The sequence below is a fragment of the Schistocerca cancellata genome, chromosome 1 (genome assembly GCF_023864275.1).
Source record: "Schistocerca cancellata isolate TAMUIC-IGC-003103 chromosome 1, iqSchCanc2.1, whole genome shotgun sequence".
In the NCBI taxonomy this organism is placed as follows: Eukaryota; Metazoa; Arthropoda; class Insecta; order Orthoptera; family Acrididae; genus Schistocerca; species Schistocerca cancellata.
The window spans coordinates 421,714,370-421,729,694 of NC_064626.1; the positions used below are offsets into that span (position 1 = coordinate 421,714,370).

General features: G+C 43.5%; 1 protein-coding gene across 5 annotated transcripts in view; it reads right to left on the reverse strand.

The window, feature by feature from the left end:
• LOC126176062 (inositol-trisphosphate 3-kinase homolog) overlaps positions 1 to 15,325 on the reverse strand; it is a 528,034-nt gene that overhangs the window by 7,526 nt on the left and 505,183 nt on the right. For all 5 annotated transcript variants that reach the window (XM_049923213.1, XM_049923199.1, XM_049923206.1 and 2 more), the window contains one exon: positions 8,960 to 9,154. In XM_049923213.1, the coding sequence (XP_049779170.1) occupies positions 8,960 to 9,154 (195 nt within the window). The remainder of the gene's footprint in view (positions 1 to 8,959; positions 9,155 to 15,325) is intronic.

A 15,325-nucleotide genomic window follows, 5' to 3' on the forward strand; every position in this document is an offset into this window, starting at 1 on the left:
AGAGAAAGTTGGTGACTGAAATTTCGTAAATAGATCTCGCCGCGACGAAAAACGTCTTTGCTTTAATGACTTCCATCCCAACTCGCGTATCATATCTGCCACACTCTCTCCCCTACTACGCGATAATACAAAACGAGCTGCCCTTTTTTGCACCCTTTCGATGTCCTCGGTCGATCCCACCTGGTAAGGATCCCACACCGCGCAGCAATATTCTAACAGAGAACGAACGAGTGTAGTGTAAGCTGTATGCATGCCAAAATTTCTAGTGAGGAATGAGGATTGCGGCATGTGGTTCCCCACTTTTGCGTCGGAGTCTTTTAAAGAGAAATACATTCGTCTTTTCTGCGCTCCGACAGGGGTGTTTTACCGCTGGTTCCCTTCTTTTCCCTGCGGCAGCAAGGTGAGCTGCTTATATAAAATGAATTCTATATGTCAGTGAAATTTTGAGAGTTTATATTTATACACTTCGACACATTTACACACTTTGACACGAATATAAACAACAAGTCAGTACGCCTAATGGAAGGTTGAAACAAAATCGTTTGCTTTATATTTTTTATGGGTATTTTGCTCATTGATCGCAATTCATCGAAAACACCAGGGTTATAAGTTGTATCTTAAAATGGTAAAAATTTTATTAGAAATATTTTATTGAATTTGTAGTCTTCTCAGTTTAGTAATTTTTGGCACTCACTTTTAGTTCTTTCTAGGCATGTTGAAGACCCTTTTTAGCCCATTTTTGTCACTGCAGTCCCACTTTCGGCATATTACTATAGGCGTGAAGTGCCTGTTATGCAGAGAGAGCGCGTAATAACGTTTTATTGGTGAAAAATACTGTCTGAAAACAGTTTGGTGGCCTCAGAACCCTTGGGACCTAGAACCCTTGCCATGTGATCACTGTGTCAGTTAAAACTACATTTACCCATCACACGATATTGCGTGCATATTTTACGTGCGTAAGTACGATAACTTTGAACCGCCGAATCTCTGTAACGAATGATGATATCGAAAAAAAGTTTCGAAGTTCCCCGATATCGTCATCTTAGGAACATAAGGAAACATTTCGACGATCTACCACGAACAGAAATCACAGAACTGGCCATCCCCATAATGTGTACTTTTGGTAACCAAAAATCATGGTGTTTTCTCTGTAACTAACCACGAACGAATGGTGTTTTTGTAAGCAGTCTAACGCCCACTCTAGAACACACTTAAGGCAAAAGAACCAATCGAGTTGCTCAGTTTGCCTAGCCTGGAGGAAGAGTGTATGTTAAAATTTTATCCCGGTGCTGTAGGATAGCTGCAGTACGCCCTTTCTTCCGATATCTATACAAATGGTCACTTGGGCAAGGTCTATGCCAAACACTCTTTGATCAATAGAACGCTATACATAATCCCCTGAAAAAACGGATTTTCACGCGTGTTGTTTTCGAACTGTTACCTCCCCTTCCTCAGCCCTCACATACACTTACGTCCGTAACCATATTTTCTGTCTGGTAAGGAAAGTGTTGATATCAATGAAATTTTATTTGTTTTGTCGGTATAAGCTGCGCAATACTTTTTCTAACATATCATCTTTTCTTGTTCCTGACCTTTATCCCGCACCGTCCCATGGTCGACATGTTGATTATCGCATTTAGCCATGTTAGTGTTAGAGGGTGACCAGATGCTCTTCTTGTCGCCACCCCGTGGGTACAAGCCCTGTGTTAATTTAGCCAAATATGGGAATCCGCCTAAAAACCACATGCAGGCTGACCGGCACACCGGCCGTCGTCATTAAATCGCTGGGCGTTAGGGGCCGGTGCCTCTCCCCGAATCCGGGAAGCGGCGTCCTAACGCGCGCGGCTATCCGAGCGGGTTATTTCGCTCTAGTGCAGAGGTACCCAAGATGCGGTAATACCACCTGAGGGGTAAAACGAAATTTTCTGAGCGGTAAAAACTGAACGATTCGATTCTGTCTCGGTCACAAAACTAAATTATTTTCAAATGGTCATTACTATTATCAAATTTTGTAAGACTATAGTACTGATTACGTAAGTTAACAACATTTACTTTTTCTCAATTAGTAACACCAATGGGCTGGAGGTTACAGGTTCCACACACAGTCCACCCACAGCACACATACGAGTATGTAGCTAGTACCTGCAGTAGTCCAGAAATTGCTTCATTACTAGTTTCGAAAAAGAAATTAAATAACTGACAGCACGACACAGCAGTAAGAACATAAGGCTACTATAGAGCTGTACACAGCATTATTACTAGTAGTAGTAGTAGTAGTACTAGTAGTACTAGTAGTAGTAGCTGTGATCAAACACCAAGGATTAACAGCCTGAAGTTCAGAAGTAAGGAGCGCAGTAGTAAAGTGACTTACGAACAACATAGTGCACAAACTAAATAATATTCATCTTTCATCATTTAAAAAATAAAAGTGTTCCAAGGAAAGTCTTTCATTCTACTGTTCAGCTAGGTGCTAAATTTCGTAGTAAAGTTGGGGTGGGGGTACTAGCTTATGTCCGTTTGGATTCAAGGGGCAATGGTCTACGAAAGGTTGGCATCCACTGCTCTAGTAGATAAAACTATACTATTGTTCCCCCATAAAAGCTATTTCCTTTGGAGTGCTTATCGTCGACGTTGAGTAAAAGCTGGTGAGGATTTATCCGGAATCCTCAACTTAGAGAATGGGCGGCTGAACATAAACACGGTCGTACTTCTCTTGTAGATGATCAAAGTGAAGGCTATCCCGAAAGAGCAACCACAGATTAAAACGTCGACGGAGTGGTGAGTGTAGTAGCATCTATATCGATATCGATTAAGGTTGTCTGAACCACTTGACGCCACGGGCGTGGTTGGAGTGCGGTAGTTCACCTAGTCTGTGGAAAAGATGTTTTGAAAGTCCTCTTCTAGTCTTTCTGTTCTAAAGCACGGAAACAGTCTAAATATTCCGCCTTCCGTCTGTGGTGGCTGACACTCGCCATTACCAAACCTTCGTTCTACAAAGCCTTCGCTGTTAGGTGTCCTTTCTAATGTCTTTTGAAACGTGCGTTGGGAGGCTAGTTTAAACAATCTCCCGACGGGAACTTTTTAAACTTCGTCTCCGATAATTTCTCACGCAGAACTGATATACCAAGATTTTAGTAAGCTATTGATGATGAATTCCAACTACATCACAGCCCGACTAAGTAAATCTACAGAGAAATAACTGTCCTGTTTAGTATATTGATCCACAAACTGATATTAGCTACAGTTGACTATACTTTTAATTAGCAACTGCTTCGATACTACAGCGACACAGACGCGACGGTAGTCAGCGGGATGCTGTAATAAATAAGAAGTGAAACGGATCTACTGTCAGATAAAACACGTTTGGAGCGGGTCGCACAATACGCAATGTCGGTAACACTACAGGAGCAAAATGAAGATTACTCAACATGATAGGGAAATGCTTATATCTAAAAGAAGATTTTTTTTTCGACGAATCCCATTTTTTGTCAACGCAACGCGTTTCTAGCGAGCAGATCCATCTGAGAAATGTGATATTGTAGGGTCTGAAAGATAGATGCCCATCTGCAGCAGGCACAACCTCTTCACCAGCCTGAAGAATTTTTAACCACGAGCTTACATGTGGAAGATTAAGTTTAATCTACCACAGATTTGTTCTTCAAATTACTCAGTTCCTTCCATTCTCTCTGTGAGTCTGTACTAGTACCGATGTAAGACGAGTACTTTTTCCCCTACCTCGCTATCCAGGCCTCTCGCGAGGTTATTTACAATCAAGACTGCCGACAAAACGTGCCTAATATTTATCTATTATTGTTTAAAGCAAAATGTATAGCATTCTCTCTTCTGATATACCTATACTTATTAGTTACGTAATGAGGCCCCGTTGTGTTTTTTAGACTTTATGTGCGATACATGCACATATCAAGCACCAAAATGTGCAAAGTTGCAAAGTGTAGTTTTACTTATTGTTAAAGAAATTGCGTTAAATGTAGAACGAGTGTTGACTAAGACAGATGCAAATAAAAATTTGAAACGATAGTATCAATCACAAAACAGGGTTCACAGGTCTACTGACGAGTATGAAACATGGAGCAAATTCTGCTCACGGCGAACGTAGATTTCGGGCTGTGCAGCAGATCAACGAACTAGCTATGACGAGAGAGTTCATCAACGTTTATTTCGTATCTACATTCGTTGACTTCGCCAATTCACAATCAAATCGTCGCCTAACTTGGGTACGCTACAAATCAGTGAAACCACAACGAAGACGATATATTCAAATTCCGTACTGAGTACTTTCTCGATGTTTTTATTTGAGAATGCGATTTCGAGGCATATTTAAACAATATTACGGTTCGTCCATTAGAACAAAATACAGCATTACTACTTCAAAAACCACACTGAATTACCCCGCAGAGAAAGTCGACACTTGCGTTATTATGTAGCTTGTATCAAGAAAAACATTTCATCGGTATCAACATCATATCAGTACCAGATCAAGAAATTTTCACCTTGCTCTCGTAAGTGCAATAACGGTGATGTGATGACGACGCAAAATTGTAACAGATCTTCAACTGCAAAAGACATCGCAACCGTATCCGAGGTTAACGTGTGACTACTCAAATCACTTCGAACATTGCCAATAGTTTCCGCGGAATTCCACACTTTTAACAAGGAAACATCTCAAACACCAACTTGGGCTGCAGCAGCAATTACCAGCACACATGGCGTCGCGTAATGAAGCCGCATCGCGAACGGCATAGATAATTGCGCGGCGATTTCGAAGTCACCAATCGTTGCCGGTAGCCAGCCAAGGTGGTCGGAAGGCCGGATACGATGACTGCCTGACAGATGGCGCTGCCACCAACGTGACAAGAAAAGGGAAGAGGCGGAAGGAAGGTCTTGCGTGCCCGGCGCGTGTCACGGGGACTCAACAGCAGGGGCCTTGGCGACTCAATAGCTATAAACAACAAACAGACCCTCCCCGCCCAGGCGGCAGGCGTGAGCGCACATCTGCTAGCGTCGACGAGAAGGGGGGCCTACACCGCTGGCGCTAGTTTCACAAGAATTCAGACAGCAGTGCCCTTTTCCTGTACGTATCTTATCCAATATTCATTTATTATACAAGTATTGTCTTCACGTCTGATGACCAAATATGAAAACGGCAGAAATATTATATATTCTGCAGCAGTTCAAACTAACATGCATTCAAAAACATTACTGTAAATTCCCTCTGCCCACACCTCCCCCCCCCCCCTCCTGCGATTTCTACACGGCGGGCGCGACGATCTATGAAACCAAAGTCCATCCTTTGGCCACTGAAAATTAAGAAAGACTAATAAAGATTTATATGAATCAATAACACAAAATGCCGCCCAGTATGGCCGAGCGGTTCTAGGCGCTTCAGTCTGGAACCGGGCTGCTGCTAAGGTCGCAGGTTCGAATCCTGCCTCGGGCATGGATGTATGTGATGTCTTAGGTTAGTTAGGTTTAAGTAGTTCTAAGTTCTAGTGGACTGATGACCTCAGATGTTGAGTTCCATAGTACTCAGAGCCAATAATACAAAATGTTTATATGGAGAAGATGACTTTAAGCAGTGCTATTGGATTTTTTGAGTAGACGTTGTCGAGTTTCAAGACGAGAGAAGATCCCAAATAAAGAAACCGTGAAGCGAATAAAAGCTGCCATGTAAATCACCGAAGATGTGGGAAAACAGCGTTTAAAATGGAATGGGTATGCGATGAGATTAGGGGATGAACGACGGCCAAAAGAAGTACTATGCTGGCAAACTCCACGCAAGAGAAAAAGACGACAGCCCTGTGCAGAAAGGAAAAATCAAGTGCAGGAGGATACGTAACGAAGACATTTGAAAGAAGATTTATACATGAATCCAGAGGCTTGGATACGATGTTACGAGAAACGGCCGACGACGACGACGACGACAATAATATAGCAGTGATAACTCTGATGCAAAGTTCCTTGTGTTTTCGCCACCATCTGTTCCTCGCCGTTATCTCCTACACAAAAAACCTAGTTATCGAATGTGTAACAGGTGTACTCTTGTTACAGTCTAAAAAAGCAACTCATTAAAAATTGTGCATACCATCTTGATTTTTTTCTAGTCCTTCCTACTTAATGCGAGTACATTCAAGAACTAAATGAAAGTGTATCGTAAACGAGCACTTTTGTAGATATATTGCGTTTCCGTAGAATTTTTCCGGGAAATAGCATTTGGCACTTTGTTTGCCCATTGTATTAACACCGTAATTACTTCACATACTCATCCGAGTGCTCTATGTACATCCGTCGTAATTATTAGTGATTTACGTCTGATTTTACAAGAAGATTAAAGAAGCATACTACCTCTTCTCACATACATCTTGAGAATTGACGAAGACAGTAAAATCATAAACACTGGAGTTCATAAGTGAGATCGTTGTTAAGTGGATCTTCCTGCGCACCTTTTGGGAGTGGGAAAGGGGGGGGGGGGAAATGAAGAGGTAACCAAAACACACCCCCACTTGGGGAGTACGACTGTAAATGCAGATTTATATTATTATAATTATTTATCGGATCTTTTGATGTCTTCGTTCGTTTTACGCTGAATTTGGTCATGATCCTCAGTTATTGCGTAATATTTCTTATTTGTTCTGTTTTCGTGACATTGCAAGAGTTGCACGAGAACTTGACATTTTCCTACTAGCGATCTCCAACAAGAGTATCTGAAAGCATAAAGGTTAGATTTTAGAATACAGGAAAAAAGAAAAAGCCTACACTGTGCATAAACTGTTTTTAATTAAAGTTATTCCAACAATAAAAATGTCGGACCTACTGAATGAGAAAAATGCTTTTGGATGGTGTTTGTCAGGAAGAAAACAAGATGCAACGAATAACGTAAAAGAGCGCTATTTACTGCCTTTTATATATTGTTTGTAGGTTATATTTTGTCGGGGAAATAAATGTATATCAGCATCTACTAAGAAATTTGCTTTTGTCATTAATAAATTTTATTGTCATTTCTGAATTTTAAAACCATATTTGGTGTCCGCAATTGGCTGTCAGAAGATTTTTTTACAGATGAACTTTATTCCATCATATATACGCCAGGGGCGCTGCAGTACACTCACTTGTCACCGGTAGGCGGTCGAAACAAGAAAGTCGCTCATCTAAAGAGGGCTTTACATCCCTTAATTTATGGTCAAAAGACTATGTTGTCTAATCTATGAATCTGCGCGACTTGTAACTGTAGACCTCTAGAACCAGTTGACTGCGTACTCGAAAGAACTGGTCGCAAAGTTCTGGAATTAGTTGAGATTTCTCTTCTTCCTCCTGCCGCCTGTGAAAGCTCCTGTAAATGGCAAAACTTTGCTGTCAGATTTGCTGTTTACTACCCAGAGAAATGTCAAACACGCACACAAACCAAACAAATTTCTCAAATGTAACACGTTCACGCAGTCGCTGAGAATTGTGTTTCTCGCTGTGGGGCAACGCGCGTATTCAAATGCCCCAGGCTTTGAATGTCACGAACTTTTACTCTGAAAGTGGTAGAAGTCGTTTCTTTCTTTTTTTTCCTACTAATCACAAATTATGTGATACCTCATTTATTCAGAAAGCTCTCTCGTTGAAGGGTCACACAAAATTGTATCCAAGCTATTCGTGGCGCCTGGCTTATAGGTAATACATCATACATTTTTGTATTGCTAGTAGCATAATTGGTAGAGTCGAGCGTGAGTGGTACACACTGGCCGATGGGAGGATATAGAGTGAGCCACTGGTGGTACATCCCGGCGTGTACATGTTAACATCTCTTTTCAAGCAGATGTTAAACTGTGAATACTGTTTCGCGAAGTATTTTGAAACCATAGTGGGCACTGTACGCGATGCGAGGCAGGATACGATAGCGCTTCGATTTCTGCTCTAGTTTCCATACCTATGAAACATATTCTGGTACACACTCTTCATCCCACCTGGTGTCTCTTCAGCTTCTTGTGCAACGGCCAGACCTCGTGCCTCTGTCTCTACAGGAGTCTCGCAGCAAGGCAAACGTTAAGTGACGTCAGGTAACTGTCTCACGTAGTACACATCATCCTGTCTACCATACTGCATACCAGGACAAGCAACTCAAATTACAATGAAATGAATACCCCTAGCTGCATACAGGCGTTGATATAAGTCTATGGGGACAGTTGAAAATGTGTGCTCCGACCGGGACTCGAACCCGGGATCTCCTGCTTACATGGCAGACGCTCTATCCATCTGAGCCACCGAGGACACAGAGGATAGTGCGACTGCAGGGACTTATCTGTGGCAAGCCTCCCGTGAGACCCACATTCCCAACTTATTGTCCCGCACTATATTCACAGTGCCCCTGCCCATTATACTCATTACTCGCGACTTTTTGCCGATTCCCGTAAGAGTTCGGGCACTGTTTGTGCATCTGCACAGAAGAAGATGGTCAAATGGCCGGTGAGCCTTAAATATATATATGAAGATGGTATCTGTTCTTTCGGAGATGTCCGAAAGAACAGATACCATCTTCATATATATACAAGCAAATCGACTTTTTTCTTTCCCTCAACAGACGTGGACGCGTTACACATCTGAACCGAAACAGTCGTACAACGCAAACGATACGTTTCCTAACTTGGGTTCCTAGTCAAAATGTTTTGTACGCAATACTCCCCGCAAATCCCAGAAGTTTGTAACAGAAATTTCCGAACACCCTGTAGATAAAGTTCTGGCAAGCAACTGGCTATTTTTTGACAAACGCGTGCGTAAACGGTCAGTCTAACTTATCAAACCGGCCGTCGATGAACATCTCTCTCAAACACAGTCTATCTGACAAACAAGCAAACAAAGCAGCGCACTGCCAAGTAATCTGACAAACTAGTGAAGTCAGACAAATCGAGTGATCGTTTACAGGAATCTAAAGGCTGGTACTTGGGAGGCGCTTACTCACCAGCGCGAGGAACTTGAGGAGAGCGCGGTCGTCCTCGGGCGCCGCGTCCGAGCCCGGCTGTCGCCCGGACGAGCCATCGCCGCCGCTACTGCTGCTGCCGCTGCTGCTGCTGCCACCTCGGCGCCAGCGGCGGAAGGCGTTCAGCGCCGTGGGCCCGGGCGACGCTTGTCGCCAGAAGTCGCTCACATCCGCAGCCTGCAATCATAGAAATACATCATCAATCGTCTGCTGCTTGACACGGTTATGTCGATTAAATATCTAGGCGTAACGTTGCAAAGCGACATGAAATGAATCGAGCGCGTGAAGGCCGTTGTAGGGAAGGCGAATGGGCCACTTCGGTTTAACTTGTGCGACCCATTCTTGAGTACTGCTCGAATGTTTGGGATCCGTACCAAGACGGGTTAAAGGAGAAGACATTGAATATTACGGAAATGCTGAGTGAATTCAAATGGGAATCCCCGGAGGAAAGAGACGTTCTTTCCTCAAAATTCTGTTGAGAGACTTTGTGTAACAGGCATCTGCGACGGACTGCACATTGATTCTACCGCCACCAATGTACATTTGCGAAAGGACCGCAATGACAATGTAATTGAATAATTGAAATCTGGGCTGATACGGAGGCATACAGAAAGTCGTTTTTTCCCTCGCTCCATTTGCAAGTTGACCAGAAAAGGAAAAGACTAGCAGTAGTGCAAGATACCCTCTGTCATGCACCGTATATCGCCTTGCAGAGTATGTACGTAGTTGTGGGAAAGTCTGATCTTTTCCTTGCGCCTTTGTCCCGCATCGGCGCAAGGTCCGCATGCTTATTTACGTACTCGGCGTGTTTAATTTAAGAACGGAATATGGGTAGCCTAATCGCATGCGTCATGTGAAATTGAGCGAAAGTTTTCTAAATGTTTTCGAATCGTGTAACTGAAGCGGGACTTGAAAACCAGCCCAGTATTCACCTAGTGGAATGAGCGAAACTGCCTAAAAACCATGTCCTGGCTGGCCGGCACATCAACCCTCGTTGTTAATCGCCGGGCGGATTCGATCTGGGCCGGCGCACCTCCCTATCTCGGAAGCGGCGCTGTAACACGCACGGCTATCCCGGTATGTTGGATGTAGGACTGTATGATACACTCTGATTATTGACAAAGTTCCAATTTTAACACAAAATTTTGTACAAGTGGTGAACCAAAGCTCGGAAGTATTTGAAGAACGTCATATTCCAACCGTTAAAACAGCTGTCGATAAACAATTCTTTATTAACAACATGTTTCAATCTTCGGATAATCTTCAGGTATCTTAAAGTTATTTCTAACAGCTTAAATAGCAATATTGAAACCGTGGTGTCAAACAACATAAAAGCCCTCCTGCGCCACTGGTGTCAGCTTGTATCACATCTTCCTTCCCACAGTCAAAGTTGTTGAATGAAGGTGACATTTTTCCACTTACGCTTTGTCAAAAAAGTTCGTAACGACTGAGTAGTTTCGAACTTAAAATGCCGTTTTCGAATGTGTGCCCAGAACAAGGTGCCATACGAACGAAAATGGTAGCGAAGTCATACGATATCCTACCAATCGTGTTGGTTTGATAGATACTTGCGACGCTCAAGAAGCCTTAATTGCACATACTACTATCGACACAGTTTCAGCTCAAAAACTGGCCACAGCCACTCCACGAGGCTATGCAAGTATGTCCAGAGCAAGGTACAAGGCATGAAGGACTATGCGCCCGTAGTACACGAGCCACTGCATTAATCGTCACTGCCTTTGCTCTTCGCACCATGTTGAACTTCAGTATGCCTTTCTTTTATGCCGTGTGCCTTGATCTTGGTCATATCTGCATAGCCCAGTGGAAATGCTGTGGCTAGTTTCTGGGTGAAAATATGTAGTTCCTTTAAACTCTTGATATCTGCTGTCTTTCCTTTCCCCAAATGTAACGTGTATTTTTTATTTGTATGATGATTCCGACTCGCTGACACGATTATTATTAGTATCATTAACAAAAACGTTACAAAACTAAACTCAAGCAATGTTTATAATTAAATATAGGTACATAATATAGTTATCATGAACACATCCTTAACTTACTACTACCTGTCTACATTCTGACAAGAAAATTTTCTTCCACCTCTTGGATACGACTTCTCTGCTACTGTGTTAAGGGAAAGAGAAATTGCGTCTTTGTTTTATCCCATAAACCACCCAACTACAGTTACAATAACACAACTTTCGATATAGGAAAATAAAACATTGCCAGTTGTGAAAGTGCGTGTTCATTCTCCAAGTCTGTAGGCAACCTGATTCAGAAGCCACGGGCACAATAGGAGACTGCCGCCAGCTCCGTGAGAGCGGCACAAAGAAGCTAGCGAGACGAGAGGACGCAAGCTCACGAGTACCGTTCCCGGCGCCGCGATTTCTGCGCCATCAGTTCCAATGAAGAGACGGACGTCAGGGAACGTTTTGGTTGAGTCACGTACGCTTGCAGTTCCACGAAAAGCCGCACTAAATTTCATCGCATTTGACTGCCTGTGCTTGAAAGGGGCAGTACAGGTTACCGCTTCACGGCGTGCAGGTGTTCACATACCCGCAATGTATATGACATCCGGTTAGCTTCTATTAATGAATGTGCGCTTACTTAGACGAGTCAGACGCTAGTAATTTCAATTGCAGCACATTTCAATTACTGTTTAGGTCGCACAAGGAGTGTCTGAGTGGCTCCTACGTAATGTAATAAGTACACAAATGGGGGAATGTACGTGGATATCTAATGCTTGACGAACACGTTCCACTTTAAGCTCTTCGTGCCAGTCAAGTGTCTGTTCCTGCGACAGACAAAAACCTCGTTCATTATATATTCAGTACCCTTGTCCGTACGTTTATCTCCGTTTTCTACATAGTTTGTAATTTCGTTCCAGCAGCTCTCATACTAATGCATACAGTGTCATAAAAACCAGTCCATCCCGTTCTTAATTGGCTGATTTAATTTCTCTACTTGCCCCCTCCCCCCTTCTCTTCTCTCTTCCCTCTGATGGTACTGAATCAGTCTATGCATATTTCAACAAATCGCGTTTGTAGTTTTTTGCTTCCAAGATATTACCGGCCAAGGAGACGACTGTTTTGCAAAATTTCTAACATTTGTCATATTTTGGTCTATCCTACAGAAAATAACCCACTTCTTCTTAGAATACAAGACTCTTACTTTCCCTAACACACACACACACACACACACACACACACACACACACACACACACAGGATGGAGAAAAATTCGCGCACTCTGACTTCGCAGCGCGATTCCTCACATACTGGCAATACAAAAATGTCTCGCACAAAATTCCGTCCTGCGCGTATTTCGGCCAGCAAATGGACGTTAAAGATTGGCAATGTGGCAACACTGTAATCACATGTACGGTAACTACTGCTCTCAGCAGACAGAGCAGTGCTGTGCAGTTGGTGCAATGAACAGTGTTTTGGGTAGGCATGCAGGAGGTCGAGAGTTCGATTCTGGTTTGAGGCGTGTTTGTTTTTATTTGCTGAATATAGTCTGAGTGGTACGGTATCTGGCTTCTTAATCGTCATTCAACGATTACAGTGGGTCTTCTATAAAACATTTGCAATTACATACTACAAACACAGAAATTGACGTTTTCACTGGTCAGCTTTTCAAGAAGCCTTTTGTACGTCGTGGACGCGAATTGTCTCGCGCTGCTGCATCAACTAGATTCCAAACCTGTTTTCTGGGTACTCTGCCCCAATGGTCCCTAAGAAATTATTTGCGAAGGACGTTTCTAGCCATACTGCTGATCTGAGGCCCTAACGGATAACAAGAATAACAGTATTAATCGTTAGGATCACAGCAGTTTGGTCTCTTAGGAATTCACACACATTTACATTTACATGCACAGCACTACTGTTCTATCCTGACAGAGGTAGTTACCGTACACAAGATTACAGTGTTGCCAGATTGCCGATATTTAACGTCCATTTACTGCCCGAAATACGCGCAAGACGAAATTTTGCGAGAGATTTTTATACCGCCAATATATTAGGAATTGCGCTGCGAAGTCCGAGTGCGTGAATTTTTCTTCACCCTGTATACTCTTTTATACTGTAATACCTGCGCACCGTAACAGACGTACAAAAGCAAAGAAAGAACTAAAACAATAAACAAATGCTGCTATGGGCTTGGTTATGTTCAGAAGCTGCCTCATCCAATCGATATTCATCAGGATTGTGCCCGTCAACCTTTCATGCCGCTGACTGCTAAAGAAAGATTGAGGGTAGAGATTTTCGACAGAATCTTTCCCTAAGCGCGCTCTAAGAAATGAGGTTGCTAATGGTAGTAACCAAATCGATATAAATCGAATGGTGTTGACCGTTACTGACTCTTTCGCGGTGGCTGCAAAATGTAGCTAGCAAACAGCGTTGTGTTTAATGGACCTGAATGTCAGTGAAGAGGTCTATTTCAAACTCTGCCACATATAACAATTTAGCGATTGTTAACTCTTAGCATCACTTTCCCTTTCGTGGACGCAGACTCGCTAAACACAGTGTTGCTTACTAGTCGAATAGAAAGAAACAAATACCGGTCAGTATAGCTCCATTTCCATCGATTCATCTACTCCCATACACCACCTCGCTGAGAGTCTTCCTACAGCGCGTATAGTCGCCTCCTAACAGAGGTCCCTAACGCACGTAGCATAATATTACTCGACCGTGATGTGGCTACTTAGGACCCTAGTGGGGGAAGGAATTTTCGTCAATACGTTTTGGCCAGCAGTGAGAGTACATGTTGGACACTGCCCAACAAACTGTGTCCGACTATCTCAGGGAGAGAGGATGTATTGGCCGTCCAATCTCTGCGTTAAGTGGAGGCATTAAGTTCGGCGGCTCCCTCGGTGTTATGAGAGAGGAATAGGCCACGTGACACTTCCTGCCTGTCAGCTAAGCAACACATATGTATATGAGAGAGTTACTTAGCTGACAGGCAGGATCGCTCTCCCGCTTATGAAAGTGATAAGTAAATCAGCCGTCAACCTGAAGATTGTTTTGAACTCCGCAGTGCTTTACTAGGCATGGCCCTGTTGGAGGTATTGTGTCGATGCCTTCCTCCGACCTATGAAGTGACTTACCCAGCCAGATACAGGGAGACCTACAGTGTAACGTGTAACTCGGCATTTCTCCCATCAACTAACATTACCATACGTGTGACAAGTGACAACTGACACATTAAACACTAGGATTGACCTGTGATCGCACTAGGAACCTGGGTAAATTAATTGCAATTCATGTTGGGTTGTCAGTTACTCCTAGTGTTCCACACTGTATCCTCATTTACGTTATTTTGGCGGACGATGATTTTATTGAAGCCCGCAGCATATTAAATCGAAGTGTCTAAGCTACAATTGTTTTCGCCATTTAAATACCAACCTTTAATGGGCATCATCCAGATCCTTGAACTTCGGTTAATACGGATTATAATGGACACAAGAGTGGTAATAAGAGTGGCGCCAAGCCGCGCTTTTCACACTACTGTCCATTAAAATTGCTATACCACGAAGATGACGTGCTACAGACCCGAAATTTACCCGACAGGAAGAAGATGCTGTGATATGTAAATGATTAGCTTTTCAGAGCATTCACACAAGGTTGGCGCCGGTGGCAACCCTACAACGTGCTGACATGAGAAAAGTTTCCAACCGATTTCTCATACACAAACAGCAGCTGACAGGCGTTGCCTGGTGAAACGTTGTTGTGATGCCTCGTGTAAGGGGGAGAAATGCGTACCATCACGTTTCCGACTTTGATAAAGGTCGGATTGTAGCCTATCGTGGTTGTGGTTTATCGTATCGCGACATTGCTGCTCGCGTTGGTCGAGATCCAATGACTGTTGGCAGAATATGGAATCGGTGGGTTCAGGAGGGTAATACGGAACGCCGTGCTGGACCCCAACAGCCTCGTATCACTAGCAGTCGAGATGACAGGCATCTTATTCGCATGGCTGTAACGGATCGTGCAGCCACGTGTCGATCCAACAGATGGGGACCTTTGCAAGACGACAAACATCTGCACGAAAGGTTCGACGACGTTTGCAGCAGCATGGACTATCAGGTCGGAGACCGTGGCTACGGTTATCCTTGACGCTGCATCACAGACAGGAGCGCCCTCGATGGTGTACTAAACGACGAACCTGGGTGCACGAATGGCAAAACGTCATTTTTTCGGATGAATCCAGGTTCTGTTTACAGCATCATGATGGTCGTATCCGTTTTTGGCGACATCACGGTGAACGCACATTGGAAGCGTGTATTCGTCATTGCCATACTGGTGTATCACCCGGCGTGATAGTATGCGGTGCCATTGGTTGCACGTCCCG